We start from the raw sequence: 18,583 nt of genomic DNA, 5'->3' as shown, positions 1-18,583 counted from the left end.
AACGCAGTTCCAGGGGCGGCCCGTGGTTCTGGTTGAGGGTCCCCAAGCCCGAGTTCTGTGCAGGTTATCTTGTGGTTTCGTGTGTAAGGACACGTGTTCGATACCTGGGTGCAGGCAGTCGGATGGTTCAGTTTCGATCGGCTGTTCTGTGCGGCAGTCGGCTCCCGGGTTAGTGGGCTGTTCCATTGAGCCTCAGCCGGGCCTTGTGCAGCCGGTCCTTAAGGTCCGTGGGTGACTCCATAGTAAGGAGACAGTCTCCTTGTTTAGACGTGGGTGAGGGGGTTAGGAACCGCCCTCCGGGTTAGTCCGTGAACACCGGCTGGTGTTCCCCGTAGTGCTTAGTGAGTAGTTCCGTTAGTGCACTACACCTAGTTAGCATATAGTTCTGTAGTCTAGTTGCGTTGCCGACCATTAGAGCGTTGTTAGGGTCGGGTCGCTGTTGTAGTTAGTTTACCGATGTGGGTGCACATCTTAGTCTCACTGAGAGTGCAGAGGGAGGCTGTGTGTTCCATGTCATCCGCAGGTGTCGGGAAGGTGCAGGAGAACAGGATCAGAAGTGGGAGTGTCCCAGTGAGTATCACGCTCGATTCCCCCTTTCGGTTGGGCCCTCACCGAGTGGTGTGCGAGGTACTTGAGCCGGGACTATTCCTGGTCTCAAGTGCCTGTAGTCCCCCGTGCCTTGGCGAGAGCAAAGTGAGGAGGCGGCAAGTGAGCTTGGACTGAGAGTGTCTTTGTTCATTGCCGTGTTCTTGGACAGCCCTTTCCTGGTAGTCACGGCCGTAATCTCTGTCTCTTCCTTAGAGGGACGTGGTTGGAGGTGACAAGGGTTGCGGTTGTTGATCTGCTGGGATCGAATCGCAGCTGGGACATCGGAAGCGGACTGGAGGTGACCATTGTTTAAAAAGTAAGTTCTTCTGTGTTGCGTCTGTCCTGTTCCCCGCAGGCGCTTAGATTTATTTCACAAAGATACTTCCCTATACCCAACACTTCCGCGTGGCCTGTGCAAACGCTACTCTCTTGTTCTGCAAACCTCTGTACATTGTTGAAGTCGTATAATTGGATGAACGAAAGTATATTGGTTTAATATTGGTTTGCCGTGCGTATTGCGAAGCGTACGCCAGGTAACACGTGGCATGATGCGATCGCACGGTAAAATACACACGCACACACTAGCATTACAACATTTAGTTATTTATACAATTCATATTGGTTCCGTTACACTGTAATTTATGAGCAGATAGCATTTGGTTTATTATTAGTTTATATAATATGATTATATGTACATTTTAGTGTTATTAAAGGTTTAGGTTATAGGAAAGGTGTCATGCCTGATATCATATTGAAGCCCTACTCATCAGCAGCTGTCCGGTGCAGTCGGCGAAGAGATCGCACATTGCATACTTTAGTTATTGATATTAGGGAATAAACCTTTGTATGATGCTGGCTATGAAAGGAGCCGACCCCCTGGAGAGATGACCCCCTCCTTTGGATTCCTTAGATTGAATCAGCCTATGAACTGTTTACCCTGAAGCCACCCTGTGCCTGGACCTATAGAAACAATCTACGTCATCTCTATTGTTCAAGTGTAACACTGTACTGTATATAATCATAGCTGCACACACCCTGGCCCTCAGTCACTTTTGACACAGTATTCTAAGCAGATATACTGTCCACCGGGTCCCGTGGGTGCGCAGCGTGCGCAAGCGATTGCATTGGTATGTACTTATCTTTTGGTATTGGCTGTGCTGTACTGTACTTTATCATAATATAATAATGTATTGAAATTGTTGATTATTTACATCTGCTAAAATAAACCACCATGTGCTATGGAAACATATACAAATGATTGGGCAATGCTTATTTTAAAATGATAGAATTACTTTAATAACATGGACAGAAAACTATCTGCAAATCAATGTGCACCGCAGGTCCAAAGCTGTATTTGCTTGATAAAAGCCGCTCTTTTTGCATGCAGAATGGGAAGGGTGTAAGAGTGACGCAAAAAGGAAGCAGTTTAGCTCAGATGGTTCTGTGAATAGGTGGATGGGACCAAAGCCCCATCTGTCCCCATTATCACCCCTGTTGGGTCTTGAAGAGAGACTTAGGTAACTTGTATCCATCCCTTTCCTCTCTGCACCCCTGTTTGCACTGCTCAGTAGATCGTTTTTAATGACATTAATAACCTCCTGTGTATTGTTCCAGACAGGGTATTGTTCTAGGAACTATTGTATAACTGTCATGTAGTCAAAAACGTAACCTATTTTCATGGGTGAGTTTGCAGAAAATGTGTTCTGTACATGATTACTGTCAAATTAACTTCCATACTGCATCAATAAATACATGAAAATATGTATGACTCATCCCAAATCATGTTTGCATCATTGTCCGGAAGTTCTTAATTCAATAAGAAATTATAATTGCATGATATTTAGCATTTCAGATTCCTAAAAATGAATGCACGCATAAACACAGAACAGAACCCACATGTTAATTCAAATCACACTTCTATTCATTAAACGGAAAGAGCACATAATAGGCGTACCATGTGCCAGGACTGGCTCAACAAAAACAAGAGCCTAAAACAAAATGGGGCCTTAGAAGGTTAAGAATGAATTATACCAATACAGCGCTGACAGTAATATATTCGGTGGAATCAATAATGTTATTAGTTATGACGATGCAATAGGCAGAAAACTGTATGACACCAGAGTGGCTAAATGCAAACAATTTATTACATCATGAATACCTAAAAATGACACCGTCTATTGCATCATCATAACTAATAATATTATTGATTCCACTGAATATATTACTGTCAGCGCTGTATTGGTATAATAATCCATTCTTTTTCATTTGTGAAGGACTTGGCAAGGTCTTTTTATTACAGCTGTGACTCCTTCTAGTTAATATCCATTCTATATTTATGGTTACCCAGCGGCAGTTTTTTTTTTCCTTCCTTGGAAGGTTAAGTAATAAAAAACACAAAAATCACATATTGTGCGAATATAAGTTAAAATAAATAAAATAAATAGGAAGTAGCTATAAAACATAAACTTGATTCTTATGATTGGCTGATCTGAATAAGACCAAATACAGGGCATCATATTGCATACTGATCTCATTTGCTATGTCAAATGAGCTTCTGCTGAGAGTTGTTTATTCAAGACAACATTACATGAAAATGTATTTACAACACCTTTGGCCTAATTCAAGTCCAGACATACGAAATCGTATGCCCATTGGCATAGCGTATCTTGCATGATTTCGCATTCCCAGAACACATCTGATATTTACGACCCCTTACGACTTGATAGGCAGAACGAGGGAGGGAAGGGCCATAAGTCATAAGGGGGTGTGTGGTTAACTCAAATCCTGTGTTTAGCACACATACTTATGGTTTCTGCCATATCTTGTGCATCTGCTACAGTTTAGGTGTAAACGCAGGATGATGGTGATGACCGACAGGGCATTGTCTTTTGTATTACCTTTCAAATATGCGTCTCAGTACCTAGCACAACGCATTGTTTGCACTGTACGCAATTAAGCTTTGATTATTTAGTTTGTTATTTAAATTGAGATGGAATTAAAGAAAACCTATTATATATGGATTATATTGAAACAAACTGAATTTAAATTTGTTTTTGTTTTTTTTTAGTTGGTTTGTTATTATGTTGTTACTAGTTGCTATTGTAGTTTATGATCATATAAAAGTTATGTGCGTTCTGATAAACATAGTGCAAATAGTCTTAAAAAATACTTCAGCCTGTATGTTTGTTCTTGGAGCGTATGTCCACCCCTACACAAATTGCAATGTACCTTAATATACTTCTGGATTTAAATACCGGCAGAACTACAAAAAAATGTGTACTCTTTTTAAACACAAAAACTTCACTCATTTTGCGTTCCACCTTGAAAAAGGCCTTTAATTTTTACATTAGTCTTGCAGACTAACATACAGTAGTTAACATTCTAGAACTGTTTATACTTTCATGTTTTTGAAATATTTCCTTTTTGTATGTTTTTATTAGATTTATGTACTTTTCAGGTTTAATTGTCTGACTTTTTTCATAATTTGGATAATAATGATTATTATATTTAGCAAACAAATGCAAATGTATACAATAGACCAATCAAGCTAACAATCTAATGATAGTGCCTAGGACACAGGGAGCAAAACACATGACCGTTACTGTAGTGTACTACTGTATGCTTCAGTGTGATACCTTACACATTTAGGGGCCTATTTATCAAACCTAAATTCCCAATTAAATCCCCGAAAGCATATTATCACAGCCGATATCTGCTGCTTTGCATCTCTCTTCGTTTTAATGAGAACTCCCCATAACAGTGTATGGGGAGTGCTCAATAACGTTATTTAGCAATGACCGAAATTAAGTTTTCAATCATGTTATTGTACGCCAGCTCAAGCTGGCATACATTAACATAATTGAAAATGATCACTGAAGAGCAGAGCACAGCGCATGTGTGGAGGGATCATGTGAACCCTCCATGTCACATGAATCCACTTTGTTTATTGCAGTATGGTAGGTTTCTCTGTGCGAATGCCCAAGCTTTTCGGTCGGTGCATGCGCACAGGGATTCGATCAATCCGGAAAACACATCGTAACAGGACCGCAAGAGAAGAAGATGTGTAAAGTAAGTAATACACTTCACAGGAACAGCCGTTTTTCGAAATAATTATGAGATATCTTTCAATCCTCATCTTTGCAATGATAATAATATTTCATAATATGCGGTGCTACTTAAATAGGGCCCTTTGACACTGTTCTGTAAAATTACATAGAGGTTGAGGGATTTTGCGCTGTGGGCTCAAAACTGCAAACACACCACAGACTATAAATAATCCCTACTTAATATGAATGTAAAAAATGAGTTAAAACTTAGGCAAGCAATGGGAGCAGTAGCTCAGCTACATGTATTCTACCTGCAATGAAAAATTATAATATACCCTTGATCGTTGATATTCATCTTCACGACGAGCATACGTCCCACAAGAGACATGTAGCCTCTACAATGCCGATAGCTGTTAGAGCGACATGTAGTAAATATAGACTGACAGAGAAAGTGAAAGCAGAGACTTGCAACAGGTTTGAATGGCGTAAATTTAATTCTCATCATTTATCTTTCCGACAGTGAGATTCCTGCTCTTAAGGGGGCAATGCGACCACCCGGCTCCAGCATCAGGTATAACTGTTAATGCAAAACCTAAAATAAAAAGCAATTATGCTCCTCTCTAATTGGTACCCCTTCCGGCTTTATGATGACATGCGTGTATACACTAACACATAAGCTCCCACATAAACCACCAATGTGGTGTACAGTCACAAATAAAATAGGTACCAAACAAATACAAATACAGCCACCACCCATTCTCTTTCATATTAAAATACTTTATTAAAATGAAAAAGAATAAGATTACAAAAATACAAATATTATTACAAATATTATTAAGAGATTGTACATCTCTTTACAGCATGTACATGATACAAATCTTGCCACATAAATTTCAATTAATAAAAAAAGTCCTCTTTTATTTATGTAATGCTATTCATAACTCACCCATGATTTCAAAAAGAAAGCATAAAAATGTAAAACACAGTTAGCAGTATTGGTACCATTGGTACTAACAAGAGACATCCACAGGAATATAATGATACATTTCTGTTGTCAGTTCTTCAATATTATTCTACACACAGTAAGTATGTAGCAATCTGAAACATTCATAGGGGCATATTCAATTGTAGTTTTTCCGCGGCTCAGGGAGCTGCGGGCTGAAATCCAGCGAGAAAATTACCGTATTAACTGTTTTTACGCGCATTATTACCGTAATGATGGTAATAATGCGCGGACCGCGAGATTTTAGGCGTTTCCGACGAGAATTGAATATGCCCCATAGTGTGTTCTTTTTCCACTTTATAGGAATTAGCTATAGGTATATTAATGTGGACTAGAGACTTGTCGAAAATTGGCATTCCATAGTACAGTATACAGTACACCGTGCTTGTTATCTAGCTATCCTGTATACTAAATGAATGACTATGTCATTGTTGGGTGGTTTATTGTGTATGTAAGAAATATTTTTGGAGACTTATTGTAGAAGAAACATTGGATTTATGATCATTTATAAGTGTAAGGTTAATTTGTTCCCCAGTTGGTTTAAACTGTTAATATTTGTTTTTTATCGACAGGTATATTTCAAATAAAACACTTTATAATCATTCTAGACTATTATCTCTAGGTTTATCATTTAGCATCACTTGTGCTTTAAAGCAGACAGTTTTCTAGTTGAGGTTTTTCTTCATACATTAAGAGAGAGATCATAGTATTGTAATGTACAGTTAGTATGTGGAACAGCCTTAGCTGTACTGTAGGGGTATCAAGTAGTGTCATTGTGCATGGACACCATGTAAACAGAATGAAATTTTGACTCTTCACTAACTTGTCCCTTCCAATCCCCCCTCTTGTTATATCACTTTCAGTGTGACATGGGGGTAAATGTATCATATCCCGGTTTTGTCAAGTCCCGCGAGTTCGGCGTCTTCGGCGCTTAAATTTAAAGCGGCACTGCCTTATAAAGGGAAACTTCCCTTTACAAGGCAGCGCCGCTTTAAATTTAAGCGCCGAAGACGCCGAACTTGCGGGACTTGACAAAACCGCAGGTTAATACATTTACCCCATGGTCTTCTTTGACAGGAACAAGAAAAGAGCCCACAGAAGGGTAATGTAACTGTTATAGCCATGCATGTGCAGGGAGTGTTTACAACATGTTTGGAAATTTTCTAGGCTCACTCTCTTTTCTAGGCTCACAGAAGTGAGCATGTGTGGAAATAATAATTGGACTTGCCCATATATGAAGCATGTTATATAAAATATTCTAACACCTTTTCCATATAAGCTATACTTACTGTATGGAGTGTGCTTTGACCTTTATAGCACAACTGTTAATATAATAGATATTGATGTGTTTGTTAATGTTTTGTTTTTATGTTTTTTTACTATTACAACTGAATATTTCACTTCATTGTTTGTTTGTTTTTTTGGAACAAGTATGTACATTTTACACAGAATAATTTTACTACACATTAACACAATATAGTACCAACCAGCAGTTGACAGTCTCTTGCACAGCAGGAGAAGTCAGATTAAATAATTAACCATTTTATTTGACTATTTACATAATACTGCCAAGAAATTCACTATAGAAATAAATGTAGTTTTAATATTAAATAGACTGAAAATATGCTGCATTACTTAAAAGGAACTTGGTAGTATTGTAGTTTAAATCTGCTACTGTGTGCGCTATATTATATGTAATACATTTTAAAAATTATATATTAAAATCCTATTGTCTAAATACTTTGTTTTTGGGAAAATATGGTATTTTTTTTTTTTTAAAAGGATGTTTTTTTCTGAATTTTCCTTATAGCATTTTCTCTTGTGGTAAAGTAAAGCAATGCCTAAAGTAATATATAGTTTAGTGAGAGCATTACATATTTTCAATTCTCAGACTTCAGAATCAATCATACACAAAATAGATATTTTACAAGAGTTGCATCTCAAGGACCAATGCTCTTTGCAGCCAAGCACTTGATTACCTGTATCTGTATAATTAACAAGTACTCATTTTTATGATCACTGCTTGTGTCACATCGATGATTAAAAAATTATGTGAACTACCGATGGAATGTGTTTCTTTTGGACAAACAGCACAATCGAGCACCTTTAACACAGTGTGTCCATCTGCTCTATCATCCTAATTGTGCTGCAGTGCAATATATTTTCTATTTACTGGGAGGGTTAGTAAAACAATAGCAAGACGACCCCCCAACTTTCGAGGCCGTCGATCAGAATGGATTTTGATAAGAATCTGTATGTCAAGAGAGCTTTCAAAAATATGATTGCTCAACTTAGATAATTTGGATCACCCATCAATTGCAAAGAAGTATATTTTGTGTACATGTGTCTCTATGTTTTATTCTCAGTGCATGCTCAAAGTTCTATATGTATATAATATTACATTTTTATGTGTTCGTGTGTACAATTATTTTAGTGATTAAATTGTTTATAAAGAAGAGTTCAATTGAAATTCATGTTTGTATGTTTTACAGAAGTGTCTATGAATGTTATCTTAATGTTGGTCATTCCTGTATCAATATTAACATGGATCTACCATTAATATTTTTTTAATCTTATTCCACACTTAGTTTGCTACTGTTATTAAACCCATATGCGATTTAGCACACATTCAGGTAGACTGAAAAGAAAGGCTGACTCTGCCACAGTGCTGCTATTGTAGAGCATCCTTTCTGATTTTATCATACAATTAGCTAGTCCAATTCTTATTAGATGTTACAATACATGTGATAATACTATATATGGGAATGGCAGCCTCTTGTTAGAGAAGTTTATGAAGACTTTGTATACAGACATTGTACACTTATTTTGTCTGTATGTTTTCAACATACATAAATGTGAAAAGCAATCCTCAAATATCCTATACTTTTTAGTTATAAAAAGTATATATATAGCTATAATATTATAGCGCATACCTTAAAGAGCTACTCATATTGGGCCTCATTTAGAGTTGGACATACATCCATTTTTGTGGCATAAATATATGCATTTCCACACTGTGTATGTACAAGAAAATGCATCAGTACGTAGATTTATGTGTATATTGAGAGTAGGAACAGGGGCAGAAAAGCATTAGATAAGCACAGAATGGGCATGTAAACCTAGGTGTGGCATATCTCCTGGATATGGAACTTAATGAGACTTAGATACCAAATGCGCTTCTTAGGAGTCATATTTTTTGCAGGTACCAGAGGCCTAGTGTAAAAACACATGCTGAAGACGATGACAGCAGCAGAACTATCTAGCTATGTCTAATTGACTATTTCCTTATTGACCCCTCCAGCTGAGTACTTCATACATTAGCCTTGTGGCTATATTACATTTAGTTGTGATAGTTTATTTGGATTTCACATTGGCCAGTTGCTCTACTGCAGGAATTCTAGGATTTCTAAAGTGATGTGGAAGTGCTTGTTTTTACCTACACTTCATATATATATATATATATATATATATATATATACTCTCAATACACTATTTTTTCTTATGTAGATGACACTTCATTACAGTGGAGACAACTTTTTGAAATGATTGGGGGTGTTCAGATACCCTCCCCCACACACGAAGAACTCAATTACCACACATTACTGTGAGTCCTGTGGGTGCTTGAGTTCTCAAGCACTGGCAGTACTCACAGAGCTGGCTCCAATGTATATGTCATTACATTATATTGTTTACAAATAGAGTCATGTGATTTTCCCATTCATAAAATAAAAACTACGTTCAGGACACAAAATGCTTCAAACTCTAAATAAGGCCCATTGTGTCTTGAATTTGTGATGTTATTGTGACTATACAGATACAGTCTTCACTATTTTATATAAATCACAAATGGAAATCACAAAGCAGGACATAGCCTCAAGAGTAGAGGTTCTGCAACTGAAATTATACTTAGAGGTATTTGCAAATGTTATTATTTTATTTTATTAATGTCCTTTAACATTTTTTAGGACTTTGCTTCCATTTTTGTATTGTTATAATAGGATTATCATAAAACAACCTTGCTACACATAACTTGCAATATAATTAATTTGTGACATGATCGACTAGGTTGCATTGAAGGGCTACTAAACCTTATGGGTTTTTTCTTCATATCAACTTCATTAAGAACCCTGATAAGAAAACTGGTTTGATTGCATGTGATTCAACTGGATGTGTGCATATGTGTATTTCTTATCATTAAGACACTATTTTTAAACTGTGTATATTTGCAATACTGAGCAGAACAAGTGCGCTGCATAACTGATTGTTCTGGGGTGTTCTGAACATTACTAACCTCATTTGTATTCTATACTATTAAGATTGAATTCTTGACATTACATTAATTAATCTACCATAGTGAATATAAATTACAGCGTTCAATGTATTTATCACATTGTTATCTCCTAAAGCATTAAAATAAAGTATGCATGCACAGAGGCAGAACAGTGCATAGCCCGACCCCATAGCAAAATGTAGGTAGGCGCAATGCTGCTCAAAAGAGCAGAGCTGTGGCCTCTTGTTAGTGGTTGCATGATTAGTGGGTGTGTGCGCCAGACCGCGTGCTGCATGCGATCACTCTGCTCTGAGAGCAGAGTGGAAGATCAGAGGGTGGAGCAACGTAGATCCTAGGGGGAGTTGGAACCCAGAGTGTGGGGGCGACGTGACATTGCTGGGCCTCCCCCAACTGCAGGCTCCGTAGTGGCTCCAACCCCTGTAGTTCCACCCTTGTGTATGCATTTATTATCTCTAACATGATAATATTTACTTAATTATTGTTTCAAATGATGTGAAGATTTGTTTCAAGGAATTGTTTTTTCTTCAGTCTAACTTTGGTGGCTTGCAGAACTAGACACCATTCCACAAAAATGTAATGTAACTTTTACTTGAGGGTATTTTTTTAAAATATAGGATTATTTCTAATTGTCATTTAGGGCACTAAGTCAATAAATGAAATGTAGGAATGGCACCTAGTATTTTGCTTAAATTAAAAGAGCCACTGGAGCAGCATAGAAATCTGTGTAAGTACATGTAACTCCTTTTGTCCACAGATATGTTATTCAAGTATACTCAGGAAATTTGTCACTACATTTTTTTTACAAATCATTGTTCATCCAACATTATCTCAGCAAAAAGAAAACATGACAATAAATTAATTAAAACAATGAAAGACAAAACTTGATTATCAAGTAAAGTTTAGGCAAACATAATTACTATAATAATAATCAGTCTTCATATCGTATTTCTTTTTACAACTATGGAGTCTTGTAAGTTAAAATTATCTTGTGTATCCATTTTGCATAGTAAGCCACTCTGACAAAAATCACCGGTTTGGTTTGAGAACTACAACCACGTCCTGGTATAATTACTCCTTGTACTAGATCTGTCCTGTTTTCCTCACAGACGAGGGGCCCACCATAATCACGCTATAGGAATAGAAATCAAGATATAATGTAAATCAATATCACAGTGCTTTATTAATAAATAGTATACTTTGCATGTATTTATCACCTTTTGCACACTCTAGTAGAGATTGTACCTAACCAATGGTGAAAGATAGGATGGGCATTATATTTTCAAAATATACTATATTTTTATAGTGTATCTATTTATAAAGAAACCATGTCCACAAAGGAGGACATATGCTGTAACAAAAATATTTAAACTTTTATTATCCCTGTCAATTCAAAATACCATACATTTGCTTAATCCTGAGAGTTATTGTGCTTGGGAAATAAATGCTGTAAGCAGCTGTCTGCAGACTAGATTTATGTATGAAATGATCTGATCAATTTTGTGCTTATTTTCGCCCCCAGAAACTTATAGCCTTGTTTAAAGATAAATCGCCAGTGGTAGGCACTTGTGTGTCTAGAATTACCAAAATTATGCCCCCAACCATATATTTATTTACATGAAAGTTTCCATACTATGATAGGGGTTGAGGGGTTTGACATGGGCAGCACAGTGGCTAAGGGGTTGGCACTTCTGCCTTACAGCACTGGGGTCATGAGTTCAATTCCTGACCATGGCCTTATCTGTGAGGAGTTTGTATGTTCTCCCCGTGTTTGCGTAGGTTTCCTCCGGGTGCTCCGGTTTCCTCTCACCCTCCAAAAATATACTGGTAGGTTAATTGGCTGCTAACAAATTGACCCTAGTGTGTGTGTGTGTGTGTGTGTGTGTGTGTGCCAGGAAATTTAGACTGTAAGCCCCAATGGGGCAGGGACTGATGTGTGTGAGTTCTCCATAGCGCTGCGGAATTAGTTGCGCTATATAAATAAATGGTATGATGATGATTACTGACATTGGATATAATCTTGTTATTAATCTCACTGCAAGCTATTGGGTTTTCAGACATTATGATAAGAAATGGCTCAGAGAAGAACTTACAGAAAAATATTTTGATGTGTACAGAAAGAAAATGATAAACTCTTAGGGGCATATTAAATTCCCCGCATTGTTCTTTAGGACAAAGAGGACCACATACTATTACTACGGTAATAGATGTGCATTATTACCGTTTATACGATAATTTCAACACTGATTTTTTTCCTCGCAGCTCTGTGAGCCGTGAGCAAAAATCTATGTTAAAATTACTGTGCTAATGATAATAATGCTATTTATTTCAATTAAGGCCTTGTGCTCTTTTGAAAAAAAGAAGATACTAATTTATGATTGTCATGTGCGTCCAATTCCTTGTGATTTTATAAAATCCATGTATTAAAATGTAATATATGGGCAAAAAAGATAACTGCTTAAAACTCTTATTGGCAAAATATTATTCGAATCTTAAGTACACAAAAATATAATAACTTTACCTCAAGAAACCTTATTTTGTGGCTTCTATTTTGGGGCTAACCATTGTATTCCTTTGACTTAAATATTCATTAAATAATATATAATCTTTTAAACTATTTCTTCTCTTTTATATTACTTCATCTGCACTGTCTTTTTATTAAACATAAAGGGCCTGATTCATTAAGGAACACAAATGCTGATATATGCCGTATTTTGCATAAAATCGCTCTGCGCATGCCCAGAAACAAATCACACGCAAGAGAACGCAGCAACGTTTAATTCATCTTTGAGCGTAATGGACCCTTAATACAGCCTGGAAAGGGGAGGAGAATGGGCATATACATATAATTAATATACAGTAAGGGTGTGCCAAAGTTGAGCAGCGTCCGATTCAAGCTTTGGGTATCTCAAAGGTACATGATTTTCAGTCATATCACTTGCACCAGCTACAGGTCTGGTGTAAGTGCCAATTACTAGTGATGACGGCTATGTATGCTAGAACATGTGTTTGCAATCAGAAGCAACTGTAAAAATGCATTATCTACAGTAGACATTCATTACATCCTAATAAATATATTTTATAGGAGGGGGAGAAAAAACACAATTTAGTCATTAATGACTGTATTATTAACAGGTGGAATTAATTGAATATTTTTTTTAATTGTTTTAATAATTATTTATTTATTTTTTTCTGTACATTCTTTTGTGACCTTATATTCCCCATATGTATTGGACGTATTCTGCAGTGTATTGTTCTCAATACGTTCATTTTGGTGCCTTGCTGAAACAGGCCCATTATTTGTATATGTGGTTGAAGCTGTCAAATGTCTGAGTTTTAGAGCATAAAATCGACAAAACACTGAGCTAAGATTTAAGAAATTGTCTGTTATTGATATATAAAAAATAATATTTTCAGATCAACGTTTTTTGCTTAATGATTATAGAATAAGAACATCTGCTTGTGGCAAATAGTGTTTTTTAGATGAACATCAAGATTAATCAAATGCATTTCATTATTCTAATATGATGAGCTTCTTTGTCTTACCTCACAGGGTGCTATCTTAGCAGTCTCATTTATGGCACAAATTTGAGACTCATTGATGATAATCCTCCCCTTGTGATATTCATTGCATTTTTCTTTTCCAACAATAATCATTTTGCCATGATGAAGCTGGCCGTCATAATGGTTTGCTTGAAGAAAAATAAAAGTTACAATTTTTCCACAAAATTAAAACCTGCCTGCTATTTTTCACATGTATAAAACAGTTTTATGAGTTACAGTAAATTTTTTATATTTAAGTGGTGTTTTGCCAAGAACAAGAAAAACCTTTTGTTCTCATTCAGTCCATCTGTCTTTCGTATGTACTCAGTAAGTAGGTCCTGTCTACTTATGTTGCAAGACTCATTCTTGTGTTCCATGTTGCAATGTATATGTTAGAGGAAGCAAAATAAACTTAAATAGGATGAGCTAAGGGGCCAGTTTACTAAATGGTTTAGGATTATAGAATATGAATTCTGCATTACACAACATTTTCCTGTATACTCTTGTATTTAGGGACAGTACTGAACTACAGCGTTTAAATATGTTTATCTGTTTGTTAATTTATATAATTTGCATTGTTTAAACTTTATATTTGTTGCATATTTCACTTCATTATTTGTCTACCAAATTGGGCTGACATTGGCAGCTATTTGGTGCGAATGATCATTTAGGTTTGTTTAAAATTGAATATCAGATTTAAGCCACACTTTAAATTCCGATTTGATGACCACATTGATGTCTAAAGGTTTTGCTTAATCAGAATGCATTGCTCCTATTGCTGCAGCCTGCTAAATAGATATATATGCAGCGCCTGATTATCCAAAAGACTGACTAGGTTGCAGCCTAGGTTGTGGAGGGGGGGGGGGGGTGCAAAATTGTAACAGGGGAAGGTATGAACAAAAATTCATTTTAAAATGTAATAGAATAGTTGTTCTCCAAAGTGAGAAGAAAACATGAAATAAATAAAAATATAATATAATAATATATTAATAAAATATAATAAATATATATAATGTATAATTTTAATCTTGATGTATTTCCATGGTATAGACTGCAGACAATGAGTCATGTTTGGATGTGCACTCGAGCATAAGCATGTAGGAGAGACAGGGATGGCAACAGGTGCAGGTGACATCCCCCACCCGCTCCGCAGCACTCAATCATGTCTCCGTTCTGCTATACTGTTCTGATTTTAATTAAAATGAAATGTTGTCACTCTTTTAAAAAGCCAAGTGGAGCTGAGTTTCAAAAACACAGGAACAGAAACATTGGTGGGTGGTGGGAGTTAAGTCAGATTTTAAATTAAGAGTTAATTTTTACCTACTGGGTATTAGCCTGGTACGGAAGACAAGGGCTCTATTAGCCTAGGGCAGCCTGAGCCCCTAATCATGCTCCGGATATATGGGTATAATGTACAATGCATAGAAAACCTTATATCTAGTGTAAGATTTTTAGATTATAGAACAAATATTTGAACACAGAATTTCAAGGCAATTAATTGCTTTCAAAATGCTAACAAATAAAAGGAGATATCCACCCAAAACACAAATCTTAATAGTAAACCCCTTCACCCAGGTATCAGAAAGAAAAGATCCAATGCACAAGATCCCTGTAATTGGGGCATACTCATCCCATATGACACTTTATAAAAGGTTGACAGCAATCATCAATGGCAAAATAATATTTAAATTCAGCCCTTTGGACACATAGTTGCCAGGGCCACCTTAACAACATTATGGGCCCCCGGGCAAAGCAGTGCAGCGGGGGCCCCTACCTCTATATATGTGTATCATATATATAGATATATATAGATATAGATATATAGATATAGATATATTTGCAGGATTTTTTTACAGGATTATTTATTTTACTTAAGAGCCCTGTCTATGGGGCCCCCTTGCCTGTGGGGCCCCCGTGCACCTGCCCATCGTGCCAAATGGAAAAGATGGCCCTGATAGTTGCTGGTCATCTGTCCAGAGCACAGACCAATCAGTATTCTGGACACATTAAATGCTCTATGGGTCAGAAAAAGGACACAATTCTCCTATCCTAGCTGCATGGTTCTCCTACTTGTGGGGGGGGGGGGGGGTATTACTATTAAATATGAGTTTGGGAGGACATCTGTTTTAACACGTATAATATTTCTTTGACAAACTCAGCAAACAAGGCCTGCTCTGACTTTAGAGGTGGCACGGGCCCAGACTTTAAATTTAATTTGAAATGCAATAACATGCTTCATAAATTATTCATTCTTCAATACATTTACATGTAATAGTAGAGATACTTTAAAATTATTTAAAATTAGTATCAGTATAATTGAAATACTATGATAAAATTCTATTATTGCAAAATATAAGTACATATAAAATATCTTACTTCCTGTGTGTCCCCATCCATACACAGCGCATACTGTTTTTTCTGGAATTGTGCATCCATAATTTGGCAATCTGATTTCTCTTACATATTCATTAAGTACTGCCGATCTATGGAAATATTTAACAAACAAAAAGACGTGAGTATGAATAAATGGTAAATTGTTTATTGAACAATTATGGCTTTCCTTCAATCCATGATTCTGATTTAACAGGTCACAAGATGTATAGTAAGAAGTAATAGTACTATAATTGAGCTGCATGAATCTCTCTCAGAGATGCGGTAATAATAATCTCTGTCCACCATGACTGCTCTATGAAAATGCAAACAAGTCAGGTATGCATACAATGCATGTGCCTCAATTAGGGTGGGTATATTGGGGCAAAAAGTACTTTGGGAACAGGATTTGGCCTGGTAACATTATCAATGGCATTGTTTTAATTGTATTTTTTGTGTTTACTCATTGGTAATTGCTAAATTATTCAAGCTAATTTTTTTGGGCAACAGCTTAATTCTACCTAATGCCCAGAGCTGTAGCTAGGCAGGTGCGGGCGGGGCCGTCGCCCAGGGTGCAAGCCCAAGGGGGTGCAGCAGCCGCCTGCCTCTGTGCCCTGGCTCAATCACTCCACACAGCTTCCCCCACAAGAAACTTGTTCCTGGCATTGGAAACTTGTTCCCGTCGGTGTAAAGCACATGCGTTCCACTGACAGGAAGTTTGGCTTCTTGTCAGTGAAGTCAAACAACTTGTTCCTGCCATATATATATTTATATATATATATATATATATATATATATATATATATATATATATATATCTCTATCTATCTATCTATATATATATATATATATATATATATATATATATATAGATAGATAGATAGATAGATATATATACACATACATACATACACGTACATACATACAATTCTCGGCTACACATACTTGCAAATGCATTATAAGCCAAATGCATCAGAGATATAGATAGAGCTATAGATCTCTCTCTCTCTCTCTCTCTCTCACTCTGTATATATATAAATAAATATATATATATATATATATATATATATATATATATATATATATATATATCATGCATTTGCAAATATGTGTAACGGACTTCTTTCAGTAAAGTGCTAGCTACACCCCCATATTAGGTTGGCCACACCCACTTGGCAAATGTCACTCCCACTTAGATGGGGGCGCCGGTGCCCTGTCTCGCCCGGGGCACTAAAATATCTAGTTACGGCACTGCTAATGCCTATTTACCACTGGCATGGGTGTCACATTTGTTTATGCAAATCGGTATGATAAATGTATTTCTGAGTTTGCCTGTTGCAATATATGTTGGGAAATTAATGCACCATGTACTCCGCTATTCCTTTCACTCTCTAGCTTTGAAGGTGTTTATTGCATACGGATTAATGAGCTTTACTATTACAAGACTCTTCATGCCTGTCTGAAACACCATATACAGGATGCATGTGCTATGGTAGATTAACCACAATTATGTCTCCTTTTTAGGAAATTGAAATATCTAAATATAGTCTAGAAATAAACTGGAATGAGTTGAGCAAAGTAAAACAAATATGCCACACCAATTTAATACTATAATGTCAAGTGTTGATGGAGTTTTGTCAGCAATTTATCAGTATTTGTTTTAGAAAGTTGTGTTACTATTTATAGTAGTCTTCCTAAGAAATAGGTACAATCCCTGTGTGCTAATTTAAACAGTTGTACATTCCAGTCATTTAAACATTTGCTTTGCCTTCAAGTAGCTAAAGAACAAGGAAAATGTAATAGTTTTGAAATCCAACTAAAATAAGCAATTAGGTTTAGAAAATAATAGTTTAAAAATCATCAATTATAGATTAATATAAGCCTATTTTTTTTACAAGTATAAATGTTTAGTTATACACTCAATAGGCCAACATTGTTGAGATTTACATACTTTAATTAAGCCTTTACTTTGTTCTGACATAAAACAAGCTATTCTTCTGCTGACTGATTCACTGCTATAGTGAACAGTTAGTGTTATAATAGTAGTCTGGGAATGCTGGAATTCAATGGCACACAAGGAATACAGGAGTCAAGAGGAAGGGGCAAAGGGGTTTAATAGAATAAACCTGGAATAAATAACTCAGAATACTTAAGCAATGTATATAACAAAATGTGACTATTTAAAGCTCCAAACAGGAAGCAAAGCAAAATGGATTCCATTGATGCAATGTTAGCTTCTTGACTGAGGACAATGTTTAAGACAGTGGATCCCAAACTTTCTAAGTTCAAGGCACCCTTAGAGTCTCCATAATTTTTTCAAGGCTCCCCTAAGCCAAAATATATACCAAGAAGTCTTACAAACAGCCCTGACCGAGGCACCCCTGTGAGATCGCCACGACACCCCCAGGGAGCCACGGCACACAGTTTGGGAACCATTGGTTAAAGAGCAAATTGTGGCCTCTGGTGGTCAAGAGTACGACAACATTTAAACAAGGTCATATTCTGACAGGTGGCCTTTGATGATCAGGAGTAGAAAAACATCTTAAACTCAAATCCTATTAATTTTTTCATCAGAATCCAGCCTGGATATGGATTTGGGAGAATAGGTTTTAGCAGGAATACATTAAATACCGAACTTACACTATATGGACAAAAGTATTTGGCCACACCAGTCAATTATTGAATTAACATAGTAACATAGTAACATAGTTGATGAGGTTAAAAAAAGACACCAGTCCATCAAGT

At 36.4% G+C, this 18,583-nt stretch overlaps 1 protein-coding gene across 2 annotated transcripts in view; it reads right to left on the bottom strand.

Moving 5' to 3' along the window:
- Positions 1–9,560: 9,560 nt before the first annotated feature.
- The window catches only part of HGF (hepatocyte growth factor), an 83,877-nt gene continuing 74,854 nt past the window's right edge, over positions 9,561–18,583 (bottom strand). For both annotated transcript variants that reach the window (XM_075208706.1, XM_075208707.1), the window contains exons 16-18: positions 15,845–15,951; positions 13,472–13,617; positions 9,561–11,057 (exon numbers count right to left, since the gene is read on the bottom strand). In XM_075208706.1, coding sequence (XP_075064807.1) covers positions 10,887–11,057; positions 13,472–13,617; positions 15,845–15,951 — 424 coding nt within the window. In that variant the 3' untranslated portion in view covers positions 9,561–10,886. The remainder of the gene's footprint in view (positions 11,058–13,471; positions 13,618–15,844; positions 15,952–18,583) is intronic.

This window comes from Mixophyes fleayi, chromosome 4 (assembly GCF_038048845.1).
Source record: "Mixophyes fleayi isolate aMixFle1 chromosome 4, aMixFle1.hap1, whole genome shotgun sequence".
Lineage (NCBI taxonomy): Eukaryota > Metazoa > Chordata > Amphibia > Anura > Limnodynastidae > Mixophyes > Mixophyes fleayi.
This window is presented reverse-complemented; position numbering and strand designations above follow the sequence as displayed.